Source organism: Hakea prostrata, chromosome 11 (genome assembly GCF_041222555.1).
Source record: "Hakea prostrata isolate BN-2017 chromosome 11, UWA_Hpros_2, whole genome shotgun sequence".
Lineage (NCBI taxonomy): Eukaryota > Viridiplantae > Streptophyta > Magnoliopsida > Proteales > Proteaceae > Hakea > Hakea prostrata.
This window is the reverse complement of record NC_142610.1, coordinates 14,826,344-14,846,076: the sequence shown is the minus strand read 5'-3', so window position 1 is coordinate 14,846,076 and position 19,733 is coordinate 14,826,344. Positions and strand designations below refer to the sequence as shown.

General features: G+C 36.9%; 1 protein-coding gene across 1 annotated transcript; it reads right to left on the bottom strand.

Annotated features, from left to right (window-relative positions):
• Positions 1–203: 203 nt before the first annotated feature.
• On the bottom strand, positions 204–13,438 carry CYCH;1 (cyclin H;1). Its single transcript, XM_089139411.1, has 14 exons — positions 12,877–13,438; positions 12,597–12,647; positions 10,522–10,594; positions 10,311–10,426; positions 10,154–10,230; positions 9,656–9,776; positions 9,498–9,566; positions 9,212–9,253; positions 7,482–7,559; positions 2,903–2,961; positions 2,694–2,778; positions 1,230–1,318; positions 1,055–1,140; positions 204–947 (listed from the first exon to the last, which is right to left on the bottom strand). The coding sequence occupies exons 1-13, from the start codon at positions 12,934–12,936 to the stop codon at positions 1,059–1,061; spliced, it is 1,002 nt and encodes a 333-aa protein (XP_088995537.1). The 5' UTR covers positions 12,937–13,438; the 3' UTR covers positions 204–947; positions 1,055–1,058.
• Positions 13,439–19,733: the final 6,295 nt, after the last annotated feature.

The window sequence follows — 19,733 nt, the reverse complement described above, 5'->3', positions numbered from 1 at the left end:
ATCCAGGAGCTGTGGCTTATCGCTGTGGCTTATCATAGAATGATAGAGCTTCTTTTTGTCTTTAGGTGTAGGAAAACTGAATCCTAAAAACTTTTCACCGTGATTTATTTTTTATTTATATCAATGTTACTGTTGAATTTTATTTCAAAATGGAAGTGGAAGAATTCCTATTTTCCTCCACAAATTTTCCATGGAAATAATATTTCGTAACAGGTGAAATAAAATTACATTAAATTATGTGAGAGGACAACTTCATAGTGTCTCCAACTCCTTATTAAAGCCATTATTTTTTACATATCACCAATGAAAGAGAAGAAATATAGACCCTAGGAAAGAAATTTTCTATTTTATTTATGTATCTCATCCTGTTTTAAAAAAACAGTTACTTAATCGTGGTTATAACTCAAAATTTTCATCTAAAACAATGAAAAGTATTAAAAGCCCTCAGAACAAAATTTTTGAACCCAACAGCAAAACACAATAATCCAAACTACTCTACCTATATGTCAAGTTATTATATTGTCGCACAAGCATTTGAAAAAATCTAAACTCCACTTCAATTTTGAGAAAGCAATTTGAGTCAAGGGAGAGAGATCAAGAACAGCACGTTAGTGCAAAAAGGTAGAAGAGACTGTTGAACAGTAAAATGGCATGGCCACAGCAAAAGGGTGAAATGAGCCAAGGTGTTGCAACAAAATGGGACATTATAGCAATGAGTCACCTGGTAATGCTTAAAACTATCAAGAATATGAATGATTCACTTTGGGTTACAACACTTACAGAACCAAAACTGAACCTCAATTGTTACAGAGTTCACTATGCTGTATCAAGGAATCCTTTACACTCCATCGATGAAATGTTGTCCTTGGGTTGTTTGTAGTATGTGAGTTTCTACATGAAGCTACTGCTTCGGACCAAGATATGGAACAAAGATGAGGAACCTTTACCTGAAAAGAATTGACAAGAAATCAGTATTATGAATAGGGAATGTTGGAATCAGCCATATGACTAGAGCAAGATTTGATGACTATCAAATTCTGTAACATCCACAGACCATACTATGCAGGATCAGAAGGCAGGCTTGGTGTTTCAGCTGAACCTTTCTTGGACTTATGCTTTGATTTCTTCTCCCGTTTCTTACTGTTACAACCAAAATCATCATTAGTTCAATGAGCAAGGAGAAAATTAGGATGATAAAAATTGATTGGTGCAAAAAGAATCTTAATTACTCATCCTGTGAGCTAGGATCCCAACATGACTTGAGTTTCCGATCTATGTGCCTCATATCTTTGGCTGTGGGGATTTTTAGTTTCCTCACCTGCACAAGTCACAAACAAAAAGAATTTAACTTTGTAACTCGGAACTAAAAATATTTCTTTAAAAAAATAGAGGATGATGTTGCACGAAGACTTAGAATAGAGTGAAGTAGAGGGTTGTGACCTCAATGTATTTTTTAAAATGGAATGGGAAATTCATCTGGGACAGTTATAAGACCAGCACTGACATAAAGATTTGATTCTTGGGACGTGGAGAAACAACATATAAACATAGCGTAGCTTAAATGAAGATGTTGATATGGATGAGTGGTCAATTAGAAAAGATAAAAGGAACAACAAATTATAGCTAATCTAGGCATAGCTCCGATGCATGGTAAGTTGGAAGGAAGTCTTTTAAGGTGGCGAGGACATAAAAAGGAGGCTTTAGATCTAGTACAGAGGGGCGCTTTGACCTAGAATGAAGAAGCTAAAAACACTAATGTATGCCAAAAATGACTCTAGGAGAAGTGGTCAGGAAAGACAGGTATAGCCTAAGATTAGTAGTATAGCTTTGAGTGAGTGTTTTATGACTGTTTAAAGCTTGTGCTTAGGGTGCTTAATAAAGGTCCCCCTGAAGCTTCAGACCTAAATAGGCCATCTGACTACCTGAATGGCCGAACAAAACCAGCCGTGTAAATATCCAGAGTTTTGACCAGCTCCTGGAGGTTTCACGGGATATACCCTAGTCAGAACCGATGCTTGAAACTTGATTTGAACAGCTGAAGGAATCAGGGCTTAGAGCACTACTTAACACAATTCTTCTTATTAATAAAGTTCACTTCTTACGTAAAATCTAAATGCTTGCTCTCAAACCCCATATAGTTCTTATTCGTACTAAACTACATAACTGATAGAGTTCTTCAAACATCATGTGAGGAGACTAAGGTATTTCATGTTTCAAAGGTTGAAACCCATCTTTAAATTGTCATGGTATCTGCTTTACCTCCAGGGGCATTCAACTGCATCTATCTGCCATCCTTTTGCATCCAGTAAGAGGCTAAATATATCCATTTCTCATGTTTCTGCTTCCTTCTTTTCTTGTTTCTTTTTTTTTTTTTTTTTTTTTTGTGTGTGTGTGGTGGTGAGGTGGATGGTTGGGGGGAGGCAGCAGAATTTGTAATCATGTGTCTCAAAATTTTGACTTTAGGGGAAGAATAGTGAAAGTTCGTGAACTGGTTGGGTAATTACAGTGTGTCAGTCCGCTGATTACACAGTCAACATTCCTAGGAGCAATTAGATAAAATACTAAAACAGCCAAATCTACATTGCTCCACTTCAGCTAAACCTCAAAAACAAGTGCAGGAGCAAAGTATAGATGGTGATTGATATCAAACCAAAAAAATTTAAAAGGACTAACAGAGAGATTGACAGTAGTACCAAAGAGTCTATGGCATCCAGAGATTCAATGAGTTCAGACAAGGAGTGCCCAGAATGTTGACGAGATAAGATGGTGTCCATATATCTGCAAAATTCCAACAACTTAAAGAACGGTTGAACTTCTAAATAGGGAAAAAGGAGCACTTTATCTGCCAGAGAATTCACTTTAACTTTACATGGGTACCACACTAAATGGAAAACGTTAGAACCTCTCAAAATCCAGAACACCGTGGAGTTCACTTGACCTACGCAAAGCTGCTAATGCCAACTGCACCAGGCAAAGAAAACTAAAATCACAATTGAAGATGAAATAAAAGAATGAATACATGCTTTTTCAAGATTTCCTCAACCCATGAAATTTGAAGAGTCTACCATTAAAATCCCAGATTCAGTTATTCTATACGAGATAAACTCATGAATCCAATATCTATGCGTAAAAATCAATGGATGAACTACATCTGCAAGAATTGGATCATTACCAGAGGATTAGGCAGAACCATAGAGGCCTGGAATCCCATTGGTCTAGCAACTACAAATTTTGGGGTGGAAGAGTTGGCAGTGTAAAGTTGAGAAGGATTTTACTGGGCTAAAGTCATAATTTTGTCAAAAGGAAACCAGTTATATATAACTATGTAAGGAATCTTACAAAAGCTTCTAACTTCAGGGGATCTAGTTTAATGAAAGTAATTGTTTTGGAAAGAGTTTACCTATTTGAGAGGAATATGTTAGTGTCTTAGAAGATCAATTTTTTCAGTTCCCTTGGAGAGTTAATGGAGAGTTTCCCGTTGATACACTTTGCATCCAAACAACCAACTCTGTTATTGCTGATGTTTGTGCTCTCAGCCTCCAGCATCATTACTGTTATCCCACCTTGTTGCTGCTAGTTTAAACCCTGCTATTGGCTGTGATTTTTAATGGTTCTAGTAAGGATGTCTTGGAAATAATCTCTTTGAATCTCGAAAGATTACTGGCTTTGGTTTGCTCTGGATCTAAAGGATTAATCTTGGGTTCAGATCAGAAAAGCTTCTATTGTTATTTAACCAGAAATATGAAGTATATCTTGTTGTGCCTCAGAGATATCTCCATCTAGGCAGTACTGCAGGCTAGATTACTTGGTCAACAAGCTCACATAACCTGCTTCTTTGGTTCCGGTACTTTCACAGATCTGATGCAATCACAGGTTTGAAAACAATACTTCCAAAAAGCTATGGCCAGCTAAATTTTTAACAGCACACCATGTAATGTGAATGGCAATTCTGAAAGTAATCTAAAGTGTACAACAGGGAGTAGCAATCTGGTAAAATAGGCTTATTTAGAAAGATAAAGAACTGCGAAGGAATTGCAGAATAATGGGGAGGGGCAACAATGGAATCAAAGAAACTGAAGGATCTAAGTTGAATTATCTAAAGCAGGGGAAGATTTTGAAAATAAATACATATAGCAACTAACAACAATAACTCGGCCTCATCCCAACTAATGTGGTTTACTGGATGAATCCTTTCAGACCAAAATAGGGAAAACTGAGATCCACATAAATGGAATGTAAAATAAGAGGACAGAAAATTAAAAAATGAAGCAATGAAGTAAGAAAAGTGAGAAATGAATAATAAAAGAAACAGCCAAAGATAAGAATGCCTTCTTCATTCATAAAACCAGAAACCAGACCAAAGTGTTAGGCTGTCAGCTAATCCACCATTAACAGTCCTGGGGTTCAATATTCAAAATTGCATAACCAAGTTGATCCAACCCTCAGCAACTCCGGAAAACCGAATGGTATTTGGATTAGAAGCTCTGAAAATGGAAATCAACAGTAGTTGAAGGTTCCAGTGAATTTTAGGGAGACACTCAAAACTGGAATGGATTGAGGGGAGGACGACATGAAGTCCAGATCATTGTACAGGGGCAAAACAAGCCCTCCAAGTTTATCAACTGAAGAAAAAAGTGATTGAAGGAGATAAAGCGCTCATCAATTGTTGAAGCCAACTAATATACCAACAGAGAGGAAGCAAGGGAAGTTGCATGAAGGAGAGTGACAACCACCGAAATAAATAGAGGGAAAGTACACCACACAAGTAAACAAATCCAACTTTTCTTCATTCAATTGTGTTTCTCTCCAACTCCAATGTTGAGATTACATATCTATAAATCTCCAAAATAATAATACAAACCTACTCTATTTAAAAACTAACTTAATAAGGGAAATTAAACCAAATAGGAAATAGAAATATGGAAACCATCTCCAACATAATCTGCAAAACACAATAAAATAAAAGATAACAAGTATTCCCCAACCAAATAAAAATTAAATCCCTACCAGTTAAGACCATTTTAAGTCCGGTTTCCCTTGGTTTGGGTCGTGAAAATAATTCATGTTGGTCCAATCATGCTAATACTACAGTATCAAGGATAACTAGTAGATACCGTAGTCGCCTAGGTGGCCAGGCAATAAGGCATCCAGCCGCATTGCTTGCACTTTGTTTGCAGGTCTCCCTTGGTCACCTAAGCAAGCAGCCAATGCCTTGTTGCCTTATTGATGTCAGCTTGCAAATTAAAGCTCCTATAAATATTAACTACCACACACAAACTATATAAGTCATGTAGTGACTCTAGAGTGTTTGGGCTGATATGACCAGATTGGGTAACCCAAGCCAACTTACGATTTTGGTCTAATAAGGGCTGGTAGTGACTTTTCCATTTGTTTTTGGGTTGATCTGTAATTTTGATTTCATTTTTATTTTTATTGTCTTTTAGCTGGTATTAGATTATGTAGGACATAAGGCCATAGGAATTCAGGTTAGCTTCAGTTTCACAATGAAGTTATAAGTAAACTATTTATTTTCCTTATATGTTGAGATGAAGTCATCAATCAGAGAGAATTTTCCTGAAAAATAGAAAAAATATTTGGGTTGTTTGAGTTATGCTGTGGGGTGAGTTTGCGATATAAGTCATGGAATTCTTCCACCTTTCATTTGTGATCCAGAGTTTCCTTCCATCAGGTATTCCTTCCTATCCTTCCTCTTCCCTATCTTAGTTCTTATGTTTTTCATAGTTATTCTCCGTTCAGTCCTTCCCTCTCCCTTGCTTTCCTGCTAATGCTACAATTCCCCAGCGGATGGTGTCCTATCCATCTGGAAGTAGCATTGGTTCTGCAAGTATGCATCCTAAACTCCATCAGTCCATTACTCAAGCCATCACTGTAGGGCTTGGATCAGGACCTCAAGGCAACCCATCTTGTCAAGCCCTAGACTGAAAATCTTCCTAGAGCAGGGAATTATCAGATGGAGCTGTAGATCTGTTCCATCATACTCTTGGTGCAAACTTAAGAAACAACAAAGATGAACTTCAACAGCTGCATAACGAAATAGCAGCTGACATCTTATTTATATCTGAAGCAGAGCTCATCTCATATTTCAATTGAAATAAAATGAGTGTGGGTGGTATGCTAATATATCTGTTGTGGAATATTTCATTGAGGGGCTCATCAAGAAAAGAGTTCGAAATGTAGACTGAGGATGGCTGGGAGCAGGAGCAGGAAAATCCCTCTGGGAGAAGGCGAGATCTGCCACTGTTCCGCCTCTCTCTAACCCTCTCTTCCCTCTCTGCTGTCTCTTCTCTCTCTTCCCTCACTCTCTCTCATTCTGCCTCTCTCTGTCTCTCTCATTCTTCTCTCACTCCTCTCTTCCTTCTCCCTCTAAACTGAATGAGATGGCCAGGAGGCAGAGCAGGAGAATCCCTCTAGTAGAAGGCAACATCTCTGTTCCATCTCTATCTGTCTCTCTCTTCCCTCTCTTCCCTCTCTTCCCTCCCTATTGTCTCTTCTCTCTCTTGTTTTGTCTCTCTCTATCTCTTGTTTTCCTTCTCACTGCCTCTCTTCCTTCTCTCTCTAAACTGACTGAGGATGGCAGGGAGCCAGAGAATCCCACTAGGAGAAGGGACTTACTGAGGATGGCCAGGAGCCAGAGAATCTCTCTCTCTTTCTTCCTTCTCTTCGCACATCCTGGTGTGAACAAGTCTTTTCTCTTGTTTAGTTTCTCTCTTCCTTCTCTTCTCTCTCTTTTCCTTCTCTAACTCTCTCTCTTGTTCTCTCTCTCTTCTCTTCCCTCCTCATGGCTTCCGCCTACTCTTCCTCTATCTTCCTTTCTTCCTGCTTGTTTCTCGCCATGCCAAGAGCCATCCTGACCCTTCCTTCCTTACCCCTGCTACCTCTGCTGTGTTATCTCCTGATCTCCCAGCTACCACTGCAGCCACGAACCTTCTAAAGTCAACTCCTTTGAAGACCCTACTGGCGATGAAGATTATGCACCTGCTGCAAACTCTTCGTCCTCTGGCTATCAGATTGTTGATATTAGGGCTTCTGAATTCTTTGCCAGCCCTGCAACAACTGATACAACCCTCCTGGGCCATGCTACTGCAACTTCCACATCCAGCAATACTGCTTCAGCCATTTTGGAAGCATCTAGATCAAGAAAACCATCTAATTCAATGCTCTGCCACCCGTGATCCTTGTCAAGTCAACAAGAAAAAGAAATAGTCAGATTTCTAGGTTGGCTCACTCAATCACGATTGGCCTCTTGACCTTGTCTTTTGGTTCACTATTGCCTAGTGCTTTGTATATTCTTTCTCTTTGTATGCCCTTTTAGGTTTGTTGTATGGCTTGGTGCCGCATGTTGAGATTAACTTTGCATTCCCCCCATTTTTTTTTTTGGTAATGAATTTTTTTTATTCATCCAAAAAATGCTTCAATAGTTGCACACAATGAGCACAAAAGTTTGGATTAACCAAGAACACCTGGCCAGGAGCGAAGAGAAGTGGCGCATCAGTGAGCATCATTTTATCAACTTCCAATTTTGCTGTTTCCCGCAAATCCTGAAATGATATTCAAGATTAAGAAAATTAATAATAATAATAATAATAATCCTTGAAGCTCACATTTTCAAATTCTCAAACACAATGCACCTGGAAACAGATAAGATGTACAAAGCAAACTATTTACCAATTTAAACATAACCGAGACATTCAATATTTTAATCTTACAAACTTTGCCAAGATATGGTAAGGCTGCTGGTGTTGGGGGGGGGTTCATTTATTGAAAGGTCCAAATTTTTTCCAAATTTGAGGAATCAAGAAACATCCAGTTGGATGGATGGGTGGAAAAGGAATCCTGCACAATTCCATCTGGAATTGAGGCACAAAATTCAGACCCCAATTCTATCATCTGATCTATAGGTAAGTTCATTATTTTAATCCATATAGTTATATTGTTTCAATCTAGATGGAACTGAAAATTGTTCATTAAGGAAATAGTGGCTTCGAAAGCGTTGGATCAGTATCACATGTTGGGTATGGACCGTATGGTGTAAATGCAGGTAGACCATCCTTTAAGAACATAGGGTAATTTGGATATGGTGGTGATCATGGTGGATCTTCTGCTTCATTTGGATACAGGGAAGTCGTGGTGCATCCTCTGCTTCATTTAGGGTCAAGGGTTGGGTCATCTTTTGTAGACAGCATCTTCAAGTATCCGGCCAAGCCATATGTGCCAGCTCAAGCTTCTTACAGCGTCAGTGAGCCCTTCCTTAGATTAGACTATGTCTAACATATTTATGATGGCACTTATAGATGGGCAGTAATGGGCTATAAAAAGAGAAGAGCCAAATACATGCCATGGCATATTTTTTGCATTCTTAGCAATGGCCAAAACATCTTCACTGGTATGAAGCTCATGGAATTGAGTGGTGACTGGTGAGTATTGTTTCGATTGTATCATCCATCAGTTATGCTTATTTTACAATTCTACAAATGCTTTGATTGTTTAAATAGCTTATTTATGCCTCCAATAGTTTATATAGACGTTGACTTAGTGATGAATTCTACCTATTCCACAAGATCTATAGGCATTCAAGCATTGGGAGTTCAAGACACGGAAGACTAGAGTCTCTAACTTCCTATGTCTTATTTTTATACACTATTCTTCGCTGTACTTCGTACTTGGTACTTAATAGTCAAAAATTTGGTACTTAGTCACTCAAAACAAGTTTGTACTGTGTAGTAAAAGCTTCTAAGTCCTTAACTTATGTATTACTTGTCAACTAGTGCCTAATTTACCTGTCAGTTATATTTCCTACCATTCAGAGTTCCAAATTACGTGTATAATATGCAATATATTACATGTTTACAATAAGGGTTCATCCTTTGTTGCCAACCAAGGTTGCAAATTCAAGTCATGAAATTGTATTATCTGTTTTCCATTTGAAAATTTTTTAATTTAAATATGTTTATTAATACTAGAGCAAGCTTCCCTTCAAGATGCAGAACCAACCATGCCCATTTGAGCACCAAAACATCAATCCAAATGACAATTTAAGACAAGTTTTTGAACCTTGCTCCAAAATTACCCCAAGAGAACAAATGAAGATCAAAGCAATGATTGAAAAGCCCAAACAAATTAGAGGAGCAAAGCATAACATGAAGAACAGTCATTTAGAAATAACAACATGGAGGATGAAAACAACAATTACCTTCAACTTTTGCAATTGGTCATCCTTCATTTGGCGAAACTCCTAAGGAACCATAAAAAATATAATAGAATACAGAAAAGGCACAACAGAAGTAAATGAACGGCCACATTATATGAATGAACTACCAATTCAAAAGAAAATCCTATTGCAGGAGAATCTGCAGTTTTCCTCTTTGAAATATCTTTTGTGCAAGGCTGAACCATATGATTGGTTTCCTCTGTTAGCCACCAACCATATAAACTAGTGCAGATAAAGTCATCAAATATATGAAAATGCCCAAACTGACCTCCATATCATCAACAAAACCTTCGATTGACCGATATGGTGCGTAAACAATAAGATCAAAACCCAGGCTCTGCATCCAAGCCAGAAATGTAGCTAGTAAGACAACTATTAAAATCGAAAACAAGAGAGATAAAAGCAGTACATGAAGCATATCCATGCCTGAAGAACTATCATCTCATTATTGAGAATCATTTGATGATCCTGTTGAATCCCCTTACCAAGCTCCTCTGCAGATACATGGTTTTCTTCTATTTTGCATGCTGCATAAATGCAGGTTAACCTGCACAATTAAAAAAAATCATTTTCAGTTTCATGACTGACATGTTGAACAACAATGATGCCCCAAAATTTAGTACAGTGCAATCTCCAGTACATCATGGATGAGACAGAGAAACTATTTCAGTTACACAAGACAGGCAAAGCTATAGCCTAAGGAAGAAAAAAAAAACCAAATTCTTGTATATAAGTGCAACCAGTGTCTTCCCAATCTTAGATGCTGTGTTAAGATCTTGTTTGCACATACATTTACTAGTATTGGTTCTGGTAACTCCGTACTTCACTGCTTGCATGTTTTTTATATCATTCTTTGCAATCATTGTCTATGCTATAAAGGATAAGAAATCTAAGAAAATGAAAAACAACACAATTGAATCTCACATTATGTGCTTTGGGTGATGCTCCATGACAGACCATTGCAAATAAAACCTTTTGAAGTATATGATGGCTGTTGCCTGCAAGGCCAATTTTACTTCAATGAAGGATGACAAAGCCCAAACATATTGTCTCTGGTTTCCAAGGAAAAAATCACACCCTGAATTTTATGTGGAAATCCAAATGCGCCACATACTTCTTGTATCTTTTGCTCATAGAATACCCGCATAAGCTGCTCTTCCTCAATATTAAGTGGCTTTGGAAGCGAGTGCTTATCAGCTAGGTTCAAAATATGAAAAATTCTTTTAAAAACAGTACATTATGTCTTCAACTGGAGAAAAGCTGTCAAAATTTAAGACCCCATTTACCATTACCTTTAGCATCAAGTTGTGCTAGTGGATAAGACAATGACCCATCAACGTCTACTTCCATGCGTGTTGCTCCATACTTTGAAAAAACAGAAAAAACTTAAAAGTATTGCATATCTAGTAGAAAAGACTAAGCAAATGAAGCTATTTGGTAGGTTAGACCGTGAAAACATTAGCATTAGTAACTTAAAAAAGGAAGTTCAAATAAGTTTGAAGAGCTGCAAAAGTTTATAATCCCTATGCATAGAAACACTGACATAAATGTAAATCTCTATCTATGAGAAACCATAAATTAGATCATCTACAAAGAAATAATTGTAGATGCATTCAGCTAACAACTGGTGAACTCAACAAGTAAACATTAGACATCTTGAAGATAAGTAACATAACAAATGCAGGTTCTATTCACCCAGAAAAGAACAAAAAAAATAAATGCAGGTTTCTTCTTTGGTTGGGGGGTATTCTTTTTTTTATTTTTTATTGTTGGTTGGGGGTTTGGAGGGGGAAGGGTGGGATGTTCAGCGAAAGAGCTTTCATCAAAATGAATGAAGAGAACTACAAGGTCCAGAAAAAAGTTGTAGACATGGACCACCCAACCCTACACAAACACCCCCCCCCCCCAAAAAAAAAAAAAAAAAACCAACATTAAGGTTCCATTGGCATCTAATATCCAAGACAACAACATTGGAATTCCTTAGCCAAAGTGACACACCAAATAAGATCGCATACCAAACGATAGTGAAAAAGATCAGCATGAAGAACCTAACAACACCAGTATAGGCAATAATTTCTCGACACTGAGTATCAAAGGGTAACAGCTAGAAAGATAAGCTAATCTTTCAGCATCTCCTAAGCAGAATATTATGCATTCCTAGCATGTGAACTCTTGAAATCAGGTCATTCAAGAGACAAAAAAACTATTGTAAGGTGGACCACATGCAAGCTCGATTGGGCATCCTTCAGCCTAACTATGATCAGATGAAAAAAATCTGCAGAGTCCTCAGTCTCCTGACAACTGAGAATAGCCAACGAAGATTTTTTTTTTTTTTTTTTACTGGGAAAACATCATTCTCTTCCCACCATCTTGCAGTTGCAAGTACAGCTCTGGGGCCGTTCCACTAGAGCAGCATATTCTCCCACTTCCAAATAAACTAGGTATCTTTCAAATGAGCTTGCCCTTCTGTTGCAACATTGTAATTACCAAGGAAGGACTTCACTTCTACTCACCATTTTGTTGCCAAAAAAAATGGAATTTCAATCACCATGCCAAAAGTAATGCAAAAATGAAATTAATCTATAATTTCATGCCCTGGCTTCATATCTCTCTGCCTGAAGAGAAAGAGACAGAAAAGCCTAGTGCTTCTGTCATCATCCTCACCAATATTTATCGTGCTATGCTATCATCCTGTCCGATACATATGGTGCCTCAGACTACCTTCATGTATTCTATTGCAATGAATAACCTCACATCTAAACTAAGGGTGAAAAAAAAACAGGAGTTCAATATCTCCACATAGAACTTCTTTAAGATTCTCTTCCTCCTACATGAAGAAATATGGAAAGTTTCAGTCTGTATTTTCACCCAATCTATAGATTTGATATTAACTTCAAGGCTAGAAGAAAAGCCATAGATCTTGGGACTGCAGTTTCTTACCCTAATTTGCAATTCTGGAAACATTTCAGCAATCTGGGAGTGTAAATTATTTATCAGAACCCATTTTTTTCTCCACGAATTATTTAGTAATGAACTATGAACTTAAAACTAGTAGCATCGACCTAAGGTCCAAAATCAAGGCTCATCATGAACTGAACCTGAGCCAAGCTGTTCAACTCTATGCTGAAGAGAATGCAGTAAAACTACAGCTATAGAATTTAAAAAAATCGGATAGGGAGAATGCACAAAACGAACTTCATCAAAATAAGCATTTACTGACAAATGGCTCATGGTTATATTGAGCAAAATGCGACAGACCAAACTGAACAGACATACCAAACGAAACTACATTAACTCAGCCATAAGAAAGGAAACAAGGTGACAAATAAAATTAAGTAAAACTAAAGAACCGAGATGATTCAAGTACCTGCTCCAGAGTTTTTCTAGCTCTCTGATTCGTAACTTTGCATTTTTCCAACTATTTTCAAAAACGATGTTGAAATCCAAATTAGAATTCAAAACCGAAAGATTTTCATTTTTTGATTATATAACTGATAAACACCGCACAAAATTGTGAAACACTAACATCAAGCTTTTTATTGTTCAAACCAAAAGGTTTAAATTTTCCTTTCCAATGTAAAAAAAATAACGGAAAATGCTGCGAATAAAAAATATTGATTGAAATGAAGGAAAGGAGGTTGTATTACAAGAACGGTTGGCTTGAAAATCCACTTGGATCGATGCGTGGATGTCTGAAAATCAGCCATGGCGACTTTGTTTAAGGGCCTGAACAGAGAAGACTGCAGAGCGATTAACAGCTATTGCAGAAGTAGCTCTTCTGTGTGAGTCATCAGTAAACGTAGAACATAAAAAATTGTTCTTCTAAATCGTTTTTGAGCGTTGCTATAGAAACGAACACAATTTTTTTTATTTTTGGTAGAAGGCGGGGCATAAAAATGGTTGGAATTTTACTAAACGCTGATGGAGGGCAATCGGGTCATTTGACTCGAAATTAGAACATCATTTTTCATTGTTAAACCCTAAACTCTGTTTCAATTGTGAAATCCTCAAACACACACCAATGAAGATGAATGAAGAAGGTGTTGTGTGAAGTTGCTATAGAGAACGAAGAAAAAGAAGGGTTGTTTCTCCACCAACAAGAGGATCTTCGAAGAAGTCGCCATTATCCCTTCAAAGCATCTCCGAAACAAGATCGCTAGATTCTCAACTGATCTAGCTTCTGCTCCTCAAATTTGTTATGGTAGGGATGGTGGCTATAGAGGTAGCCCTGCACAGAGGCATTGGTTTGTGATTTTAGCCTAAGAAAGTGAATTTATTCATTTACTGGTTAGTGAAAGATTGAAAGTTTTATTTTTGTTTTTAAGATTAGAGAGATGATTTTTTATAGGTTGAATTGATCATCATAAGCTTTTCATTACCATTGGAAAATGCTATTATTTTTATTTTTTCCCACTCTCAATCTCTCTGGTTTTTGTGCGTTTGCAGTGTTTGGACTGAACTTCCCCTCTCTTAATCCATGGTCTTCCTGCAAACCTATTTCGAACTCAATCACTTCTCTTTTACTTTCTCATTTGGTTCAACGGCAAGAAGTTTGTGGTTTCTGTTTAACTTGTCCCTCCATGATGAAGAAGGTAGTAAAGTTTGTTTTCCTTCTTGACAATTTCTTTTTTCTATAATGTCATCAATAAGAAATTCACAAGAAAATCGGTTCAATTTGGAAGGAAACTAAATTCAATAACTTTGATGGGCAAAAACCCCTGAACTTCATCTACCTCCAATTTGAGAATCATCTTAAACTCCATATATAAGATTGTGGCTCCTGAGGCTTGATCCTGCCTATCCATGGCTACATGTAGTAGTGGACTGGCGTGTTGGAGAGCTTGGTTTCTCATCAGGTATTAGTTGCAAATCTAGAGAAAGCTGGGGAGGGAATGCCTTGAGCTCTAAGTTGTTTTCTTTGGACAGATAAGCATGAAAATGGGTATTGTATTCAATTAGAGGCCTTGGGATTGTTGGAAATGAAGAAAGTATTTGTCAAAGAAATGTGTCCATGTGTGCTCAACCATACATACAAGATTTCAGTAAATATTACATGCATAATTTGACCCGAATTGGCACAGAAGCATAAAAAGTTCATTATGTGCCAAATTGGACAAATTGAAATAAAATCATTGCCATACAACCCTTACATAAATAATCATTCACTATTTGGAAATGGGCCAACAATAAACCCATTCTAGAAAGAGTACGGATCATCTCTCTTGATGTGGAGCATAAAATTACACTTTTAAACTACAAAATCAAGTGGGGCTCACAAATTATAAAAAAAAAATTTGTGGTGGGATCCACTGTGCTACCCTGTGACCCCTCGTATCGTGGTCTTGAACTCCCCTTATATAGACTCTTCTATAAATATTACCCAATTGCGCACATCATATGAAAAATCTAGTTTACAAGCAACATGGAGTCTGAGGACAATGTATAGGGGATTTGTGAGGAAGGATGAGATTTGGAGTGGCCTCGAGAGAAATCTTCACCTCAGGATCATTTATCACGTTTATGTTCCCCCTAACAACATGTGTCTTATACTGACACCAACTGCCTATTTCATTTGTTTTCAAGAACAAAGAATGTCAAAACTATTCTCTGAGACCATTGTCAAACACATCCCAAAATGGATAGTGATGATGATAAGAAGATTTCAACCGCTTGATTAGGGCCGATGTGATTTTTAAAAGCCCTTGGGGTTTTTTATATTTTTTATCTAGTAATTTTATATATAATGGCATTGGAGACTATTAAAAATATATCACCAGGGAGAGTCAAACCCTGAATTCTTCACTAACGGGTGTTAGTCATTGCCAAAACCAAGCCTTTAATCATAGATTTGTTGTAGGTGAAGATGAATTTCATTAACATGGTTGGGGAAGACTTTGGAAAATCAAAACCTTCTTATAGAAGGCAGCTCATGATGGTATTGCAACTCAACAAGCCCTCTTTACTAGGGATAGTAGTCATTCACCTCATGTCTTATATGTGCTTTACACGTGGGAACTACCATTCATGAGTTATTTCATTGTGAGTATGCAAAAGCTTATTGAAGGGCTTCTCTCCCTTAGAATTGACACAGATGAATTTGTAGGTAGCTGCTCTATTCATGATTGGTTGAATTTTTTAGATGCAAAATTTGCTGGTCATTATGGACATGTGCATACGATCAATAGTATACTTTGTTGGGTTATTTGGTATGCAAGAAATGAATTTCTCTTTAGTGGTAAGAGTGCTTCACTTTCTAATTCTATGACTTGGATGAATAGGTTACTCAGCGAAGTTCAGTGGGTGCAAGAAAATACTTATTTCCACGATCTAATTGATAGCTTGGAAGCTTCAGCAATCAACTTTAGTGCTTCAGATGTAAACTTTTCACCACCTCAAACCTATTTTCAACGTTTTCTGAAACGCTTCGTAGGACAAATCTTCAAGGCATTCAGGGAGGAGCAACATTGTTTGGAGTCCTATAGGACATTTTGTTTTTGCAAAGGCTACTTTTGGTTTAGTTTTTCAGCACTTGCACCAGAATTAGGAGCAATTAGATAAGCTATATTAACTATTTGTAATTTGTGTATTAACCAGGTTGTAATTTTCTTAGATTGCCTCGTAGCCGCAAAGGCCTTATATGGCCATGTCCAGTCTCTAGACTGGCCAAGTCATGGCTTAGTCCAAGAAATTATGAGGCTCTCTGCTAGTTTAGTTTATTTAGCTTTTCTCTTTGTCCATAGATCTTGTAACTCTCTTGCTGATTTCTTAGTCCACAACTCAAATAAATTTCAACTTAATTGTGTCTGATGGCAGTCCCTGCCAACTTGTTTTGTAAACACTAATCTCCAATTTAGTTTAGTTTAGGTCCACCCTAACACCGATTTAGAGTTGGAGGAAAATCTCAATCTTGGCCCAATCTTATTAGATTCAGCCCAATTTAGACCCATCTTGACTGACCTTGATTGGGTTGGGCTGGCCAGGTTGATCTTGATCAGCCCTATTTGGCATTTGTAGACCGTGTCTCAACCCTATTTGTCTCCTAATTTATGTACTTTTTAAATAAATGAAGGAAAATACACCCTATCAATCAATGGTAAATAGAAGGAATCCTACAATCAGAGGACCAAAATAGAAACTCACTATAAAATCTAGGTATTAATTCAACGTTAAAACCAGAGTTGAACTAAGATACGGGACCAATAGTTAGAGATTTTTTATCCTTTGGGAGTAGAGGATAGTACTCTCCTCTTGTGATAAAACATATGAAAAAGAACCAAACGAAGCATTTGACAACATCTCAATGATTGGTTCGATGCACATAGAGATTTGTTCATAAGACAATCTGATTATCAAATGTCACATTCAATGATGTTTTTTACAGTTGATATTGTAAAGTCGCTACAGATTGGACCTTTCTAGCTAGGTGGTCCGCAACAATGTTGGCCAACCTATGAATGTGAGTAAATGAACAAGTCAGAAAATAGAGGCTCGAACAATGTCCAATACAATGGGCCTAACCTCAAGGTTGGCCCCAAAAGGGTCTCCATTGACAAGATTGACCCGTGCAATTTGACTCTACAAGGATCCTGTCTACTCCTTCACCAAGGGTGTGGAGGAGACCGATCTCAAAGCTAATGCCTCTCCAACGAGCAGTGATTTAAGAGGTGCAAGCTTCGACCCCACAAGATGAACTACCCCTGTGTGGTCCTTGAGAATGAAGCCTAGGCCCTCAATTGCTTTCTTAGATGAAAGTGTTGCATTCCGCGTTTAACTTCATGACCACTAAAGGCGGAGGAGCCCACTGGGCCATGAGCTTGGGTCCATTCATTGATCCAAGAAATGGTCCCTTCTGTAACTTGTTGGGGGAGTCTAGACCCTCCTCTTGAAAATACTATCATTCCTTGCCGCCCAAAGTTTTCAATCAAAAAATGCACACCTTCCCTAAAAAGTTCTCGTTTTCCTTTCCCTCCCACTCGTAACTATGAGTTACTCTGAAGTCACCCATGGATGCTCAGCTCTGGTCCTATAAGACAAAGGAACCAAACTGCTCTTGCAAAAGTGCAATCGAACATCACATTATTTCACAGTTTCAACAAAATACCCACACCTGTGACAAACTCAATCAATTTGAATTTTTCTTTGCACCAAGCCTTCCCCAGTTGCCATGCCCCCTGCACAAGCTCGCCAAAAAAATGTCAAAGATGGAGGAGTAGGTCCTAAGAATAAATGTTTTTCTGAAAGTTTGCTATGATGTTGACTCGGTAGCTTTGTTTGTTTCAAATAATTAATACAGCTCCATACCATAGATGCAATAAGGTTGGTTTCAAATCTATCTAATATGATACTATAATTACGACAATGATTGCACCATTCTCCTTGCACTTTTCTTTTTTTCTCTCTCTCCTTTCCTACCTTCTTTGTATCTTTTCACAAAGAAATTGTATTGTCATGGAATGTAAAGCTCATAAAAATATCATACTTTGATTGGGGCAACTAGGCTTCTCTCCAAGGCAAGTTTATTTATTTATTGTTTAATATTATTTTTTATCTGAGATCATCCGGGCCAGCTTGCACGCACCATAATTACATCATTAGGGGAGTTTTTATATAATTAATATTGAAAGGGGCTTCGACCCTGGCCCCAATAGAATTTGAACTCTTACCTCCTATGTAGAAGCGTTGGTCTTTTGCCAACGGGATTATATGGAAAGTAAGTTAATTAAAGAAGAAATGGTGTGCAATGTTACTATATTGTTCACCATATTTCTAAGAATTTGGTTTCATTTGAGGTTGACATATGGGTGATGTTTAAAATTTTATTATTGCTTGAGAGGAAGGCAAAGATGTGGAAGGGAAGAGAATGAATTTACATGACTCTATGCTGGTAGGTTCAGGTGGACGAAGTCACGAAGGTTCAAACTTGAAATTTTCTTAGTGTTACCATCTTTTAAGTAAGAGGTTGTCACTATCTTACTATGAACTTGTGTATTTTCATTGATATAAACGTTAAATGTTTCATTTTTTTAATTTCCTTCTTAAATGTATATAATGACAAGTCAAATAAAATAAATTTATAAGAACACCAAAAATATTGTAAATGTGTAATTAATTTAGTTGATATGGTATAGTCATATGTTTAACTTATCAAGAATTTTATTTTAAATTAGGAAAAATTAATAATAGCTCACTAATCAATCATCCTTCTTCAAATGTTTCCTTTTTTGTACTTTTTTTTGTTGTAGTTAAAAGAAAACTATTATAATTACCTACTCCCTAATCACCTCTTACCTAGAATCCAAAATAATTAGTAGGGCCTTCAATGTTGACCAATGCTCGATAAAGACTCTAAAAAAATGGAATGATTTTTTTTCCTAGGGTTTACAAAATCCATCATAAGCTTTGTAGAATTGTTCTACGTACCTTAATTTCTTGATTCTATTCCATGAAAAGTAAATTATTTAAGAAGTCTTTTAGTTTGAGCAATCCAAATTTTTTTTTAGCCAAACACATAAAAAGAAATTCATTCACAGAAACAAGTCTGGAGAAATTCTCCCAATAGAAACAGAGTACAAAGGATCAAGACATCGTGGTGACTGCATCCACCAAACTTTAGACATACCCAAATAACGAACACGGAGCTAGCTAACAAATCGGTAGAAACATTATCTGCTTACGAAATATGTAATACTACACAAGTGTCAAATTCCAACAAAAAGTTCTTAATGAGCTGAACTAAGTTTGAACAATCCAATCGAAAGTACTAGAATCACCATGTAAACTGAAATCACAAGCTTGACAATTAGAAAATAATTTGATATTCTTTATCCCTATATTAGAAGCAACTTGAAGGATGTCAACTTGAGCAATCCTAATGAATGGGCGTCAAGGCAATCCTAATGAATGCCAAATCTTTTATTAGTAAGCTTTTTTCTGTCTAATTTCACTGACTTATAAGAAATGAGAAAAATTAGCGGATTATGTTTCCTCTTAAGCTTCAAATCATGTAGAACTTGATGGATGGTTCCTCCACCTTTTTTTTTTTTATTTCTTTCTTTCTCTCTTTTTTTTTTTGTTTTTTTTGTAGAAAGAATGGAATCACACAGGACACGACAAAAAACAAAACAAAGAAAAAACTAATTTAACTCAACCAACATGTCAGTCTAAAAAAATTCTTTTAATTTCAAAGGTGACTTTTGTAAGATTTTCAGGATTTTCATTTCATCACAAAACATCCTTGAATACCAATCGATTACTTGATTTCTTTTCCGTCTAATGTGGATGAAACGAACAATGTTCATTTGAGATGAATATTTGATGGATATCATTAATAATATTCCCAAACTTTCATTGAATTTTCGAATAAAAATGAATAAGCAGAATAACCTGACAGCATGGATCTTGTTAGCATGAAAAGGTTATCATATGAACATATGTGGAACCCATTTTGATATTTGCGTATAGAAAACTCATGAAACTGCTTTGAGAGTTGGGATATATTTTATTG